This window comes from Buceros rhinoceros, unplaced genomic scaffold, assembly GCF_000710305.1.
Source record: "Buceros rhinoceros silvestris isolate BGI_N320 unplaced genomic scaffold, ASM71030v1 scaffold15795, whole genome shotgun sequence".
Lineage (NCBI taxonomy): Eukaryota > Metazoa > Chordata > Aves > Bucerotiformes > Bucerotidae > Buceros > Buceros rhinoceros.
Genome location: NW_010411277.1, coordinates 8,450 through 23,681, shown reverse-complemented (window position 1 = coordinate 23,681; position 15,232 = coordinate 8,450). Strand labels below are relative to the sequence as shown.

Sequence of the window (15,232 nt, the reverse complement as noted above, 5' to 3'; positions counted from 1 at the left end):
CTGTGAACAGGCTGCAGATACTGTGCTGGAATTACACCTTTCATATAGATAGAGCAGGTGTGGCATCAATCCAGCAAGACACAAGATAACTCCTCTGTCCTCTTCCCGATCACCGCTGAAATTCAGCCAAGAGACTTTAATGTCCAACAAAACAACACATCTGTGATCTAATACTGCCTCGAGACTCCTTTTTTTCTTCAGAGAGTAGCAAAAAGGTTATCCTGTCGCACTTAGCACAAACTCTAACCCCAGAAACCAGCAATAGCTATTTCAGTAATCCTGTTATCTTCAAAAGAGAACTTCCATATAGCCAACCAGCAGGCACTCTCTCTCTTATCTGGAGCACCTTCATTGCCCCTCAGCACCACTTGGCGGTTGGCACTTTTGTCCCAACACGAGGGGATGGAATACAACCAAATGTCTGCTGTCAGCTACCCAGCATTCGCACTATTTCAGTACACCCTCAGGTTGGGCACAGCCACCCACTTATCCAACAACTCCAGCCACTATTAACCACTGCTCTCTTAGGTGCCCAGCCACGTTACCTGCCCAGTTAGAATGGACTACAGTGAAACGACAGTGATGGAGAACATCAATAGAACTTTGAGATATGCACTATGCATATACTATGATTAACGAAAATGAACAGAATTTCCAGGTTTTTGGCGATCACCATTTAACTGCCCTTCTACTCTCTCCTTCTGCTACAGTTCTCAACTTCTTACACAGCTCTAAGTATTTTCCTTTCTTCTTTCCTTTCTCCCTCCCTTCTTCCTTCTGACCTTTCCCTAATCCCATCCATCTCTTCTGGAATTTTTTCTCTACAAAATTGTTTTGTTCTTCCACATACAAAGCTACATTTTTTTCTATCACACAATAATTTAGGCTGGACTGGACCTCAGCAGGCCAAATTCAGTCTATCTGATTTTAGATGAGGTATCAAAAAGAAAGAAAAGCAGCTTTTAGATGCTTATAAATAATTGTAAGAGGAGCCTTCAGGGCTATAAGGTAATTAACGCAACGCAAAATACTCCCTTTTGGGAAACAAACATGTATTTCAGGAATTCGATGCTCTAATTTATGCACGTATTTCGTATTAAGAAGTCATAACAACTTCATCAGACTAGAATACTAAAGCAGTTGGAATCCACTTCACACAACAAAAGCATCTTGTAGAAATGACATTGATGAGCCCTTGTACCTAAGAATAACTATTTCCAAAGAATGCACTGTATCTCCTTACTTACTGTGCTTGGCCACGTAACTCCCTCCTCTACCTAGAGTAAAATTATTCAGATAGATTTTTTGTGACTTTATGAAGCAGCAGCTAATTGCCGGCCAAATGCCAAAACAATCTGTAATTGGGAATACTAAAGTACGTTCCATCCAAATATAAAACATGCATATTCAGGCCATACATTTTAGACAAATTAAAAATACGGATGAATCACAAAATATTTAGACACTTATTTCCTAATTAAGTGCTTAAATTTCCACTGATTTCCAACATGAAAAAAAGCTTTATTTCAATGGTAAGAAAAGGACTTAAACAGAAATTAGATACTTAAATAATGTTATGGATTGAGGCTAATCTGTCATTTCTATTTGGTTGTTTCACAGAATAATGAATCAATAAGCAGTGTAATTATTTTTATTTCACTAACATTTGGTTATCATTCATTACTTCAAATAACAGACTTTGAGCTAGTCTTACTAACCTCCTCGAGCAAAGCTATTGGATAGATTTACATCCAAATGTCCTGGCACTACCTGCTTAAACACAGTAGACATTCTTGAAGCCCTCCTTTCAGTGCCTAAAGTCAGTCAAAAAAAGAATAGAAGATTAAAAAACTACAGTGTAACTCAGACTAACAACATTACTGGTAAAAATTCCCTTTTTCACACAATACATCTATTTCTTGCCCATTTTGTACTTCAGATTTATTTTTTAAGACAGATTTATACATTTGCAGCAGTATGGAGATGTTAGATACAGCTAGGCCATCAACATATTCCACAACAAATGAAGCAAAGCACACACACTTTGGGAATGGTGTTGCAAGAAAAGTCACTCACTGGCTGTATTAGGCCAACTGAATGAGACGAGACAGACACATTTTCAAGCAGCATACTCGTCTTTGAGACACTGGGGTTACCTTCACAGAAAACTTACCAGGTTTCACCACATAACTGAAATAAAACAGGGATTAATTTCTTCATCGTCCCACATATACACAAGTCAAATAGTGAATTTTGAAAGAGGTTTCACCTCAAATAAAGCTTTACTTGGAAATTACATTAAAAGCCCATTAGGAGTATGAAACACACATGAAAATGCCTATGTACCTCCCATTGCTGCTGCAGCTAAATATTGTTACCTGTTCATACAGACCCTGAGCTTGCAATCTTGTATTTTTCAGTACATGAAACAGAATAGCATTTTGCATCCTCTTCAATTTGGCAATCCCTTATTCAAAAAGAGACATTCTGGCATCTCGATATTCTGGAGAACTTTATTTATTCCAGAACAGTAATAAATTACTAATGCCTCAAGACAAGCCATCATACTCAAGTGAATTTCATCAAAAACTATGACCCACGGGTGGATAATTGTTCATTCGATTATAATCGATTAAGAATACTTGCGAAACACTGTAAACATCCTTAACATATGGAAAACACATTCACTGAACCTAAGAGTGAATAAGCTATCCGGAAGGAGTATCAATAAAGGAACAGCAGAACTCACATGGGACATTGAACTAGCACCAAATCAGAGGAAACTCACTTTTCTATGAAGCAGAGCAAAACACTACAGAAACTAATTTTACCTGGAGACAGAGCAATTGTTGGTCTAACAGTGAGAGTATTACTGCCGTTCATTTTGCAGTGGACGGATATCACATTCAGTAGGGCTTGTAGGTATTTTTCCTGTTCTATACTGCTTGAAGATTCTAAAGAAGCAGGAGCTAGGGTCACAAGAATGGAATACATTAAAATACATTTTAAAATACATAGGATAGCAAAATAAAAAGTTATTTATGTAAAGCAGAGCATTGAAAATGCCATGGTTTGTCTATCAAAGGTTCAAAAAACCATTCCTTTGATGACAAAGAATGCTCAGATGCTCACTGCTTGGCTGCAGAGCAGCACCCAGCACTGTTGTCTTGCATTCCACTCCACAAAGCTAAACTTCTGAAAGAGTCTGTTTCCTCACAGTCACCACTTAAAACATCATCATTAGCCAGTGATCAACGCAAAGAGAATGAAGGTTTTCCCTCAGTCTCAGAACAAAAATTAACATTTCTAAGTTTTGGTACTTGTCAACAAATTTCAGCCTTTTAAAAAAACGTGTAAGGAACAGATAGAACTATTTCTTTAACAAAAGTAAATTAAAATCATATTTAAACATCTCTTCCTCATCCCAGTAAAGGAAGGTTACTTACCTACAACTGGACATTCCTTGGGACATATTGCCCATTCAACCAAAAGTATGCACATATCAAAATACACCAGATGTCTCTAAATGCAGCAATCTACATGTCCTTCAGGTACCCTACCACCAGAATCTGAACTTCTTAATGGAATAAAAAGAGATGAAAGAGGATAGACAATGCGTGCACACCTGGTAAGACACCTTAAGGGATCTGTAAGTATGAAAAGTAACATTCCTATTCCCTAGTGACAGTCTACCTGCTCCTTCACCAGTAGGTAACTTTAGGAAGTGTCTTCCCATATGCTTAGGTAACTTGTAGGAGGGGGGGCTGCACTGTTGTGAGAACAACAATGCCTTCCCTGAAAACCTCTGAATAATCTTTCCCAGGCACGTAGGTTCAGGTGACTACTCTACAGATTTCAGAAATGTAATTCTTTTCCATTTGTTACTGATGAGCTTAAGTTGCTGGAGACATGGAGAAGGAACATTGCAGAGAGAGAAGTGGCTGCAAAAGCTTGGATGAAAGCAAAGCCAGAGAGGAAACACACAGTTTAAAAAAAGAGGGCAGAGAAAAAAAAGACAAGATGAGAAAGTATGATGCCTTCAGAAAGTACTGAAGTTAAACAGACAGCATATTTAAGGCAATCTTAAGACTTAAAAAAACCCCCAAAACATAGGATAAGGAAAATACCCTCAAAAATAAGTAAAAGTAAAAAGTGAATCCTAAGCACAAAAACTGCACCTATTTTAAAGGAAGGGAAAGAGCCGTAAGTCAGGTCCTGGGTCATACTAAGATGACAAAAAAGTGTCTAGTCTCAATGAGTCAGATTTTTTTCAAGTGCCAAAATTTTTTTGAATCCTAGCTTACTGCAGTCACACTTTGGAGTCACAATAGGACAAATATGTCATAGCTGCTTAAACCAGGGTTTGGTTTCTTGGCCACAGGAGCCAAGATTTGGAATAAGACACAGTCAAAGAATTTGACTGAGCACATTTTGATGAACCACAATGATAAGTTATAAATAGTTTTATTCAGTGATGATCCAATCAGATTCCATGCTGGAGGCTAACAGTAACCTTATTAGCTGGAGGTGGCAAAAGAAATTTCAAGATAGTCCTGTTAAAATTAATATCTAAATATCCTGTTAAAATTGTCTAGAAAGGAAGTACAATTAGGAAGCGATTAGAAAATCTACATACGCTGTTCCTGTCTGACAAAGTGAAACAAGCCTGAAGCAAGTCATTACTTTCTCTTCAGCGCTTAAGCAGGGTTTACATATCCTGAAGTTAACTTCAGTGATCTCCTTGTCGCCTCGTGTCTGAAGCAATGCCACAAAAAGTCAGTTTAGGTCTCAACAATTTAGATAAATTAAAGGAAATGAAGCGTCTACATGGAAGGATAATGTCCTTGCCACTTGCACTTACAAAGTTTTGTTTTGTGAAGAGTATTTTGTGTGTTTCAGAAAAGAGACTAGGAGATGAATAGCTTAACTTATATGAAAATCTGTAACTGAACTGGGCAGACATCGGAATTAAAGATCGAGGGTGCTAACTTCCCGAGGAGGGTCTCTGTCTTCTTCACACTTCAAAAGAAACAGCAGCTCCGGAAGCTAATGCCTGACAGATACAGTTATTGTCAAACAGACGATCTACTGCCTCTAGACTCTTACAGGTCTTTACAAAAGAAAGATACAAGTTAAAACTAGTATGACAATGAAAAACATGAGAAAATCTAATTGATAATGGTCTCTCTAGTATTTTATATAATCCTGTATTAAAAGGGACAACATACACTCATTACATAAACGACTGCAAAGGAAAAAGATAATTTTAGAGAAACAAGGAAAGGCTGCATTGCGCTCAGCAGATACCAGCTTTTCCCAAAGGCTTCCGATCTGTATATAACTATAAAAGTATCCACTGACATTCTCTGAACCACTTTCACACCATTCAGGATCTGCTTCTTGACATACAGAAGTTAAACTGACCTAGAAAAATATCACTCCTACCCTGAGACTTTTGATTCAATAGTTTCTCTGATTTACTCTACAAAGTCCGAGTATTTCTACATTAAGTTACTGACACAGAGAGCCAGCTGCATCAACTCACCGGTGGTATGTGTGTTTTGGGATTTGAAGAGGCCAACAACACCTTTTCCGTGAAAGCCCCCAGATCTAAGCAGGAGAGTACTGTTTTTAATGTTCTTCCAACAGACAACTGGTAGGCGATTGTGACGGTAACAGCGAGCAACTCTCTGCAGACTGCTGTCTTGAACAGACTGAGGTACTACCAGAAGCCCCGGGTAACTGTATTGACAAAAAGGTGAAAAAAAAATTAAGGCTGCTTTTTCATTATTTAAAATTTTGAAAATGTCCTAAAATTATGAGCAGAATATACACCTGAATGAAAACACACCTCAACTGTTAGAATTAATTTTTACTTTGCTCTCATTTTATTTATTTATTAATTTTTATTTTGCTCTCAGTTTTCGTCCAATCGTGGCAAACACATTAACTTGCAAAGAAAATGGCGATTTAAATCAACTTCAATAACCATAAATTTGTAAGATTATTACTACCACTCTCTTTCCATTTAACATTATATTTTATTTGGACGTATTTTTCTTCTTTGTATTTCTCGTATCTGTCACAATAATGACATGAATGTCATTAATTGATCATGACAGAAATGAGAATTTTGGGGCATGCAAATGATGCAGTAGTTTTCTTTTGACACTTGTATATGAAACATGACAATTGAAAGGAAAGAATGTTAGATTGCCTGAAGTATCACAACTAAAACAATAGGTTCTGGTTTATGTCAAAATGCATTGAAATTTTACAGTCAGATTCACTGAAACAGCGTATCTGAAATTCATTTTTGTGTACTTTCAAAAACACTATAATGCATTGAGAGATGAGGAAATTCACTGACACAAAAATCTCAGAAAACCCAGCAGGACGGTAGTTCTGTTCACGTTAGTGAACAGAAGGATTAGTGAAAGTTAGGAAAGAAGGATTCAAGCATTATGAAAGATTATCTTCTATCCCCTCCAAAAACCACATTCAATTTAAGTGCCAATTTCATATGTTATGAAGAAACTGTAAAGAAACTAAGAGAGGCAGGGAAAAGTTAGTGCATACTAAACAACTCTGCTCCTCTACAACACACACTGTTCTTGTAAACTCAGTTCTTTGACATTTATTGAACTGCCCTCGTACAAAATCACTGTACATAATATTTACCGTTTACTTCTTAAAATACAGTAACCCAACTAATATGGCACTAGGTAAGTATTTACATCCTGAGAGTTCTAATCCATTTCAGATATTAATTATCTTTTTAAAAAATCTTATAGAATATTGAGGGGTTTAGGGGAGGAAAGATTTTTCTGCCTTTTGTTCAAAGCATAACAAAAATGTACAGATTTAATGTCTTCATCTGCGTTGTACTCAATGGTGACTGAAAAAACCCAGTTATTAGTCTGTTACTCTAGGTAAGCCAGAAAACAAGAAAGGAGCTCATATTCTTCTTCTGTGCCCTTCATTCACAAAGAACTGATGATTTCATTATCCGCAACAACTAGCCAAAACTAGCTTTAGAGAATGCAAATGCTCTTCTGATATGACTCATGCAGATATACTTCTGTATTAAAAAGAATTCTTGTGGGTAGTGGTAGTACAGCTTTCACAACAGAAAAGGAGTTAGTAACATTCACGTGCTAAAACACAGCACACGACAAACTTGAGGTAGTGTAGGTTTCCTCATGAATTCTATTCTAAACCATTTTTTATTTGATGAAAATAAAACAGAAATTGTTTCTGAGGCTTGGTTTTTTAATTCAGGAACAGAATAGATTTCCTATGCAAATATATTACAGAAGTAATTTCCTAGCACCAACACGGGAAGTCACAGAAACCATATCAAGAAGAGGGTTCTACCAGCTACTTTATTGGCTGTCAGAAAGCTGAAAAACAGCCTAATGACTTAGGCAGCAGTGTGGTAAGCCAAGAGAGAAAATCCCTGACAAAGCAATTCAGGGTACCTTGGTGAGTCTCCCCCAGGAGCCCAGAGGCACTCTTGACACGGGCTGCAGAAAGAACCTTGGAAGACTTGTGCTGTCCAGAGCTTCTGGGGCAGTTCTGAAAGCTCACCTCCAGCTACCGTTCCTGAGTCTCATGAATACACACGCAGCCACCGCAATCATGCAACAGCGGGTTGGAAGGGTTCACAAAGATCATTTGGTCCAACTTTTCCTGGCAAAAGCACCATTTAGACAAGTTGCCTCAGCACCCCGTCCAGATGAATTTTAAAAGTGCCCCATGTTGGGGAATCCACCTCTTCCCTGGGGAGATTATTCCAAAGGCTGATTGTTCTCACTGTGAAAAATTTTCCTCTTATATCCAACTGGAATCTCCCCAGGATTAACTTTTACTCATTACCCCAGGTCTTTTTCATGTGACTCCTTGTAAAAAGGGAATCTCCACCTTCTTCGTAGTCACCCTTTAAATACTAGAACATGGTGATAAGGGCTCCTCTAAGCCTTGCTTTCTCGAGGCTAAACGCAAACCTAAGTCTCTCAGCCTTTCCTCATACGTCAGGCTTCACAGCCCTTTGATCACCTTTGCGGCCCTTCTCTGGACCCTCTCCAGCCTGTCCACATCTTTTTGACGAATCTCTGAGTGGAATACAAATAGTTCCAAGGTCACTGGTTGAACACTCCTACTGCAGATAAAAAAATTACCAGAAAAAGTTGCTTAAATGGATAAATCGCGTTACAACTTCTTGTTTTTCCATCTACTTGACTGAATTGGTACACTCACCTTCTGCAAAGTGAATACATCCTGTTCAGTGCAGTTATTCTTAAGTATTCTGTTTTTGAGCGAGAAGAGTTACTACTGATAGTCCCTAGTCCCAAACGTTGATAGTCTCTGAAACAGGCTCTTTCTACCAATTGCTCCATTGTTGATTTTTCTGACGCTTTTAGGGTTCCTGTGTGCAGCTCGCTGTCATCTGAAACTAAAGTTAAAAATCTTTCAGAGTTTGCTACTGGGGAGGCCAATAGTTACACAGGAAACGATGCAATTTTCTTCTGAACAAAATATTAGTTTGTCTTACTAATGAATGACAAGAACTAATACACAAAAAACATAGTTTACAGAAGTTATAAGCAATAATATTTTAGTTAGGAAACTGGAATATATTGCACAGTTACCTACTGCACTGGTGATTGGCATGGATAACACCTCTCACTAAGATCTCTCACTAAAACTATCTCATATATTCATTTCAACTGAACTGAAGGCAGATAATCTTTCAACAATTTATGAAAACCAGTTGAACTCCATCTGCTACACAAAGATGTATACAAGACAGAACAATGAAAATATGCACATAAATTCTTGACCATCCAATGTAAAATTGACCTCACAATTCTTCTAAACTATCTTCAAAAGATATAACAATCTTTTTTAGCACGTGGTTTAAATAAAAAAATGTTTCTTTGTCACACTTTCGCAATGGGTGACTGGGTTTCTTAATGCCTGAGGTTCACTGTCGAACAGCCGCTTTCTTCACCCACGCAGGTCAGCTGCACTTTCCAAAGCAGAAAAACCTTTAACCACCAGAGATAAAAACCATGTGACTAGTTCAAACTACCCTGAAACTCAAGTCAAGCAAGATCTTCAGACAAAACCTGCCACCTGCCTTTTACTGGCACTTCCAGCTGTTTCCAAATACTCCCGAAAGCAGACTGACGGCTCACGGCATGGATCAGTGACTTGCTACCACCTCAAGCACTGAAACGTGGGCGTATGAGGGGAGGCAATTCTTCGTGAATGAGGCACTGGATAGTATGCAAGGATTTAGATTTAAAACGGGGCTTCATAAAACTGGAAATTAAAATTGTTTTTGAAAAGAAACATTATGATACAACTAAAATTTTACTGGCAGTGGACAACATCCAGAATTCATGGGAGTAGAACCTCTATACGTTTTTTACGGTGCATCTCAACACAAAAGCTAGACAAATGATTTTATTGCCCCTGCAGCTCATCAAACAAACCCAGCAGTTCTCTATTTGACCTAAACAATAAAGAGTTTAATGCTGTGGATATCTCCTTTTTTTTCTGTTTTCCTATTTATTATAGTAAGAAAGAAGTTACAAAACATTTACAAGTCTGAAGTGCATTAATGAGAAACAAATGAGTTTTAGAAATTATTTAATATTTGGGCAACAGAAACATACACAACGCCTCGGTATTTAACAGTTTGGAATGGAAAGCTCTAACTGACTCAGGTCAGAAAAGAGTGCATTTGTTAAAAAGTATTTTTTTCTAAATGCATTTTTCTCTTGAAGCAGGCATATGGGTGATCAGAATCTGCAAAGTATTTTCTTGTGCAAAAGCCGCTAGAGATTTAAAGAGCTCCCATCAGCATCTTTAACTTGAAGAGGGAGATGAAGGTATTTTTGCTGTCTCAAGTTTAAAATGGAGATTTTTAAAAAATTTGATTTTGAAAAGAAGAATAATCCCTCTATTTTACTGTTCCTGAGATATGACTGTATGTGTAAGTGGTTTTTAGAGTCTCCTATTTTATGGACCAGTATTTTATCACACCAGTATGATCACCTATAGGAAACAGAATTTAGTAGTGATGAGATTCTAAACTTTGGAAGTAAAAAGATGGGGAGGAATTGGAGGGAAATTACGTATTCATTAACAACTAATACCTAGAGTACTGTGCCAGTTCTGAAAATCCCATTGCAAGTTACATGTGGACCAGCCAAAGAGGACTGAGAAAAAAGCACTGAAGATAGAGGTCTGTGAAGACTAATAAAGAAAGAACTGAAAGAAATGTAGATATTTAATATCCAGAAAAGAACAGAGGAGAGAAATATTACAAGAGTCCACAAATACATTAAGCACTGCGATCAGAACGAAGGGATATCATCTCTCCTGTATGTAGACGGTGTCAGAATAAGAAGTGAAGGCTTTACTTTGTGGCAAATTAGGCCTGAATATCAGAAAGTTGCTGGTTTTTCTCCAGCGTTAAGGATGGTTAAAGCATTAGTACCAATGGCCTAGAGTTGTGGAACCTTCGTCTTTGAAAGCCTCTAAGAAAAAGTTAGGCAAACATTTGTGATGAACAGGCTAAGTACGTTGATCTTGCCTTGGGGCAGAGAGATGGAGTAGATGATCTCTTGAAGTTCCTTCCAACCCTATCTTTAACATTTCTTTTTAGAGACACTGCATCACCTGCTGCAGCTAGTTCCAGCTGAATTCCCCAACAACTTCACTGGTGGTACAGCCACGTAGTTTCCTGTACTTCAGGTTTTGAGACTTTGCTAACATAAAAACATGCACAGCGGTCAATATAAAAGAAATTGCAGGGAGTAAATAGCAATTTTCCTATGGCTATTCACACTCCGACTGAAGCAAAGAGTTACTGCTGCTGTCAGCTGACTACACCCAAGGTGTCAGCGCAGCGTGGAAAGAGAAGCAAACTGTCAGACTTCCATCACCTTACACGTTCCCAGTCAAAACATCTGGAAAGCAGCAGGTAGGAAGCCTCACAATTAGTATTTTTATATTTTTGTTAGGGGAGGAAAAAAGTGACTATTGCTAACGTTTAGATAACATCTGTGTTCATGGAAGAATGTAGTTGTTTCATACATCAGCAATGAAAAAACTCAATTTTTCATCATCGAAAGGAGTATAAATACACAGGTATGATTGTACTTGGTGCCTCTGGGTGAAGGACACAAAATCACCCCAAAACCAGACAGGTACAGTCTGCAGAATTACTTCTGACCCAAAGAATCTGCAACATCAGAACATACACTAACTCAGCACTTAAGGAAGAGGTGGGAAATTCAATTAAGAACATAATTTTCCAGCACTTTAAAGACATTCTGCATTTTGTAATACTTAATTTTTATCTTCTCCCCACCACTTTTGTGTGGAATGAAAGAAGAGAATCAATATTTCTTAGCTTTCCTGGAATAGCATTCCTCCACGTGGGGGACAACTTTTATGTATCTGCTCATAAGTCACAGAAGTTGCCTTGCTCACTGGCCAAATATTCAAAAGGAAAATTTGGCTTGTTTGATATTTTAAACAAATTATTAGTGTTTGATAAACACTTTGTTATCTGAAATGCTTATTTAAAAAAAAAGGGGAGAATGGTATGACGAAGCAATACCTGTTTATGTACAGGAGAATCTGGTTCCCTCTAGTGGTTTATTATAAATTAGCACTGGTCCAGATACGGATACACCGACAGCAGCACATGATAGTAGGAAACCAAGTATTTGGAAGAAAGTCAAACTCCACGTGAACCACACAAAGCGCCCAAATAATTTTCTATCTTCTGTCCCAAATCCTTTCAACCAAAATTTGGCAAAATGGTACTTTCAGTAGTAATGACTTCTGCTGCTTTCAGAAATCATTTGTCACTTCCACATCCACAAAAGTCTCCTATAGTATTTGCTCCTTGAATCTCACCAGTTACTGCTTTTTCATCGTAGATGTCATGATATCTGCAATTAGTCTGAAGATAAATGGAAGTCACAGCATGCTCCTGTGCTGTTCCATCTACACTACTATGATGTAAAAAAATATTTAAAAGATACTATATGCAAATAGTTTTATAATTAAAAAATAATATTTTGCTTTATCATGAACGAACTCAACTTCCTCTTTTGCCTTGTCATCACTTACTAAATGAAACCTTTGAATGAGACTATTTGAACTGTCTTAGAACTAACCTTCCTGTCTAGGAAGACTGCAATTTCTTCTCTGAGATATTTCATATTCAACATATTGGAACGGAAGCATAAAAGGATGGATTTACAACCAAGATGGAAAAATATGTTTTATTCTTACCAGAGACATCATCATCTTCATTCCAGCCTGGGCGATTCCCTCTCTCTTCCACTATTGTGCCTGTCTTCTTCTTTAGTAAATACTGGCGTCCAATTGTCATCTTCCCAGCACGTTTCGCTCCTTTCACAATGCTTTTTGAGAAGGTACTATAAATTCATAGCAATAAAAATATTTAGAAAGATGTATATGATTCTCTCTGGTGGCATGTACAGATTTTTATGATGACCACACCCAAATAAAATGAATTTCCTATTTTTCATTTAATATGACAAAAATTATAACCGACATAAAAGTTACATCCTATATTAAATTTTAAACATAAATCTTATTATTTTGAGATGAATTTGTGTCTATTACGTCTAATTGTAATGAATTTAGCAGCCATCATCTTTAAGTATTTCTCTTTTGCTAGCAATATGATAAATCTAAAAAGTTGACAAAATAAAGGCAGGAAAGAGAGAAATTACCTTCAAGTTTTAGAATCGCATCATTAGCCTGGGACTCTACTTTCCTGTGTCAACAATGTAATAATCAACAGCGAATCACAGGAACTACCACTCTGGAACAGACTAATGATCCATCCAGTCTAGTAAAAGCTAAGCTATATCGTACACTTCAAAAGAGGACCCAAAGCTCAAACTCTGGATTTAAAAACACTAGAAAACTGTATAGACTGTACTAAGGGTAAAATTAATTCTAACCCACATTTCTGCATGAAGTTATTAACCTATAAAGTAATAGACAAGGAATCTGGTTTTTCTGTTGGTACAGCTTCCAGAGCTGAAGATACACTTACATGGAGTATGTTTCAAAAAGCAATGAGATGCTTGTTCAAATTTACTGCAGCCAGGCATCTGGAGAAATAATATATGCCTATACCAAACCAACGTGTATACCACAGTAACGTACCTTTTATTCAGCAAATATAGAAAGATGCAAAATATCAATCAGTTATTTTGACTTTCCCGAAAACTTCTTGAATGCCCTGCATTTATGCAAAGCTGTCAGGTTGTTCAGTGTCTTTGACTAATACTAAACAAGAACATCAGTAATATAAGAGGAAGAATGACTGTACCGGAATGAAGTGTTCTTTTCTTTTTGTTTTGGTAAAATTATCTGTGGTGCTGTTTGCCCAGCTGCAAATGCAAAAGTGCTGAAGATAGACTGAGGGTAACGGAACTTCGTTAACTGTTTCTTAAATATTTCCACCACTTCAGGACTTACTTCTTCATCAAATGCTACTTTAATTAACTGCATATTAAAGACATGACATGTTAGAAATGGAAAAAAAAACCATATAGAATTAAAGAAACAAAAAGATCCTAAAATATATTAGCAAAATTCCCATATTTCTGCAGTACTATGCCCATTGGAAAATGGAAATACATGTACAGACATCTTGCTGATCTTGAGGAATATTACACAGTAACTCATTTTTTATTTGATTTTTACATTTATGTCCTAATACTAAGGTATTTTCACTAAGAAGCATCTGGAAATCTCATAATACGAAACGCAAACTATTTTGGTAAATCCAAGTATTCATGCTGGCACCAAGAACTCTACAACAGTTCAAATACTAGTCACGCGGGACAGCTTAGCCTGGAAATGCTCTGCCAGCTCTGCCCATAGACTAGGAACTACTGGCTGGCAATGCACTTCAAAGACTCATCCAACTGATAATTTTAGCATTTATATGTCACAACCATTACACTTCCAGTACTTAGTCATTCCAATTTTTGCCTCACCTTGCAAAGTATAGAAAACTGCTAACAATAATAAAGATGTAATAGCAAAATCTGATCCTTAAAAAGGAACTAACCTTATGCTATTCAACACTGACCCACCCACCGCACTAAAAATGCTTTTTGAAGGGTTTGAGTTGGGGGGGAGGAAATCCCATCCCATCGTCCTCAGCCAAAGGATGACAGACAGCAATTCAGGGGAGAAAAAAAGAAGAAACTAAATAATAGAGAAAGAAAATAGGGAATCCATACCAGAGCCTAAAAGAGCTTTAAAAATGTGGAAAAAGCAAACAAAGAAACATCCTAGGGCTTTATTTCTGAGCATATACCTATACACCTTCAGAATGTCTTTTTGTTTGCCATCTAGAAGACGGATTTCATCATTACTTTTTAAATATCACTTGTTTTGTAAATACTTTCCAAATGACTAATAACTTTGTTGTTCTAGGACCTTCTTGAAAGGAGCTCTCAAATCTTTAAGGTGTTACACTGATCTGAAGTTTGAAAGACATTAAATACCGTAATTGCTCCTAAAAACTTCTGGAAGTCATAATTAATAAACAAAGAGGAGGAGCTATTTCATATTGGATTGGAACAGAAAGTAAACTGCTGATTATTTTTGTTCTCATAACCTAATACAAAACTATGTTAAACAAAAGCAAAGATGATGTTTGACCGGAATCCAGCACTAAAAACACTGAGCTGTGCCTCATATTTAGCACATCGTTGAAGCATGCTAACTATTCTGGCAAAAAGATCTCTGGAAAATAAAAGTCCTCTCAGAAGTCCAGAGAACAACCTTGAAGAATCCTCTTTCGGCTCTCTTGCTCACCTGTATTCCTAACGTTACGCTTTTGAATAGCATATTGAAGGTTGATTAGCTAAATAATGTCCATTATTGCAAGGAACTAGTAAAACGCTGATGATCTATTGTTTTCCAATGTTACTGCTCTCAATGAAAACATGCTTCTGCAGCCAGCCAACCCAACAAAATACTTCACAATCTAAGTACTCCGGTGTACTTTCAAGTCCATGATATAAAATTCTCTGCCTTCAACCTTCCATCTCTTAGTTTGACCACAGTCAAGATTACCACCGAGAAGAAATGGAAGACCTCAGGGACTTCATGATTCCTAGTTCCTCAAGCCCACCTCTGTTAACCACCC

The 15,232-nt window shown here is 37.2% G+C and overlaps 1 protein-coding gene across 1 annotated transcript in view; it reads right to left on the bottom strand.

Moving 5' to 3' along the window:
• Positions 1–15,232, bottom strand: part of SBF2 (SET binding factor 2) — a gene marked incomplete at its 5' end in the record, with an annotated part of 49,752 nt that overhangs the window by 28,337 nt on the left and 6,183 nt on the right. Inside the window, 6 exons of the mRNA XM_010135959.1 lie at positions 1,719–1,814; positions 2,832–2,969; positions 5,546–5,742; positions 8,260–8,455; positions 12,322–12,467; positions 13,397–13,572. Of these exons, the coding sequence (XP_010134261.1) occupies positions 1,719–1,814; positions 2,832–2,969; positions 5,546–5,742; positions 8,260–8,455; positions 12,322–12,467; positions 13,397–13,572 (949 nt within the window). The remainder of the gene's footprint in view (positions 1–1,718; positions 1,815–2,831; positions 2,970–5,545; positions 5,743–8,259; positions 8,456–12,321; positions 12,468–13,396; positions 13,573–15,232) is intronic.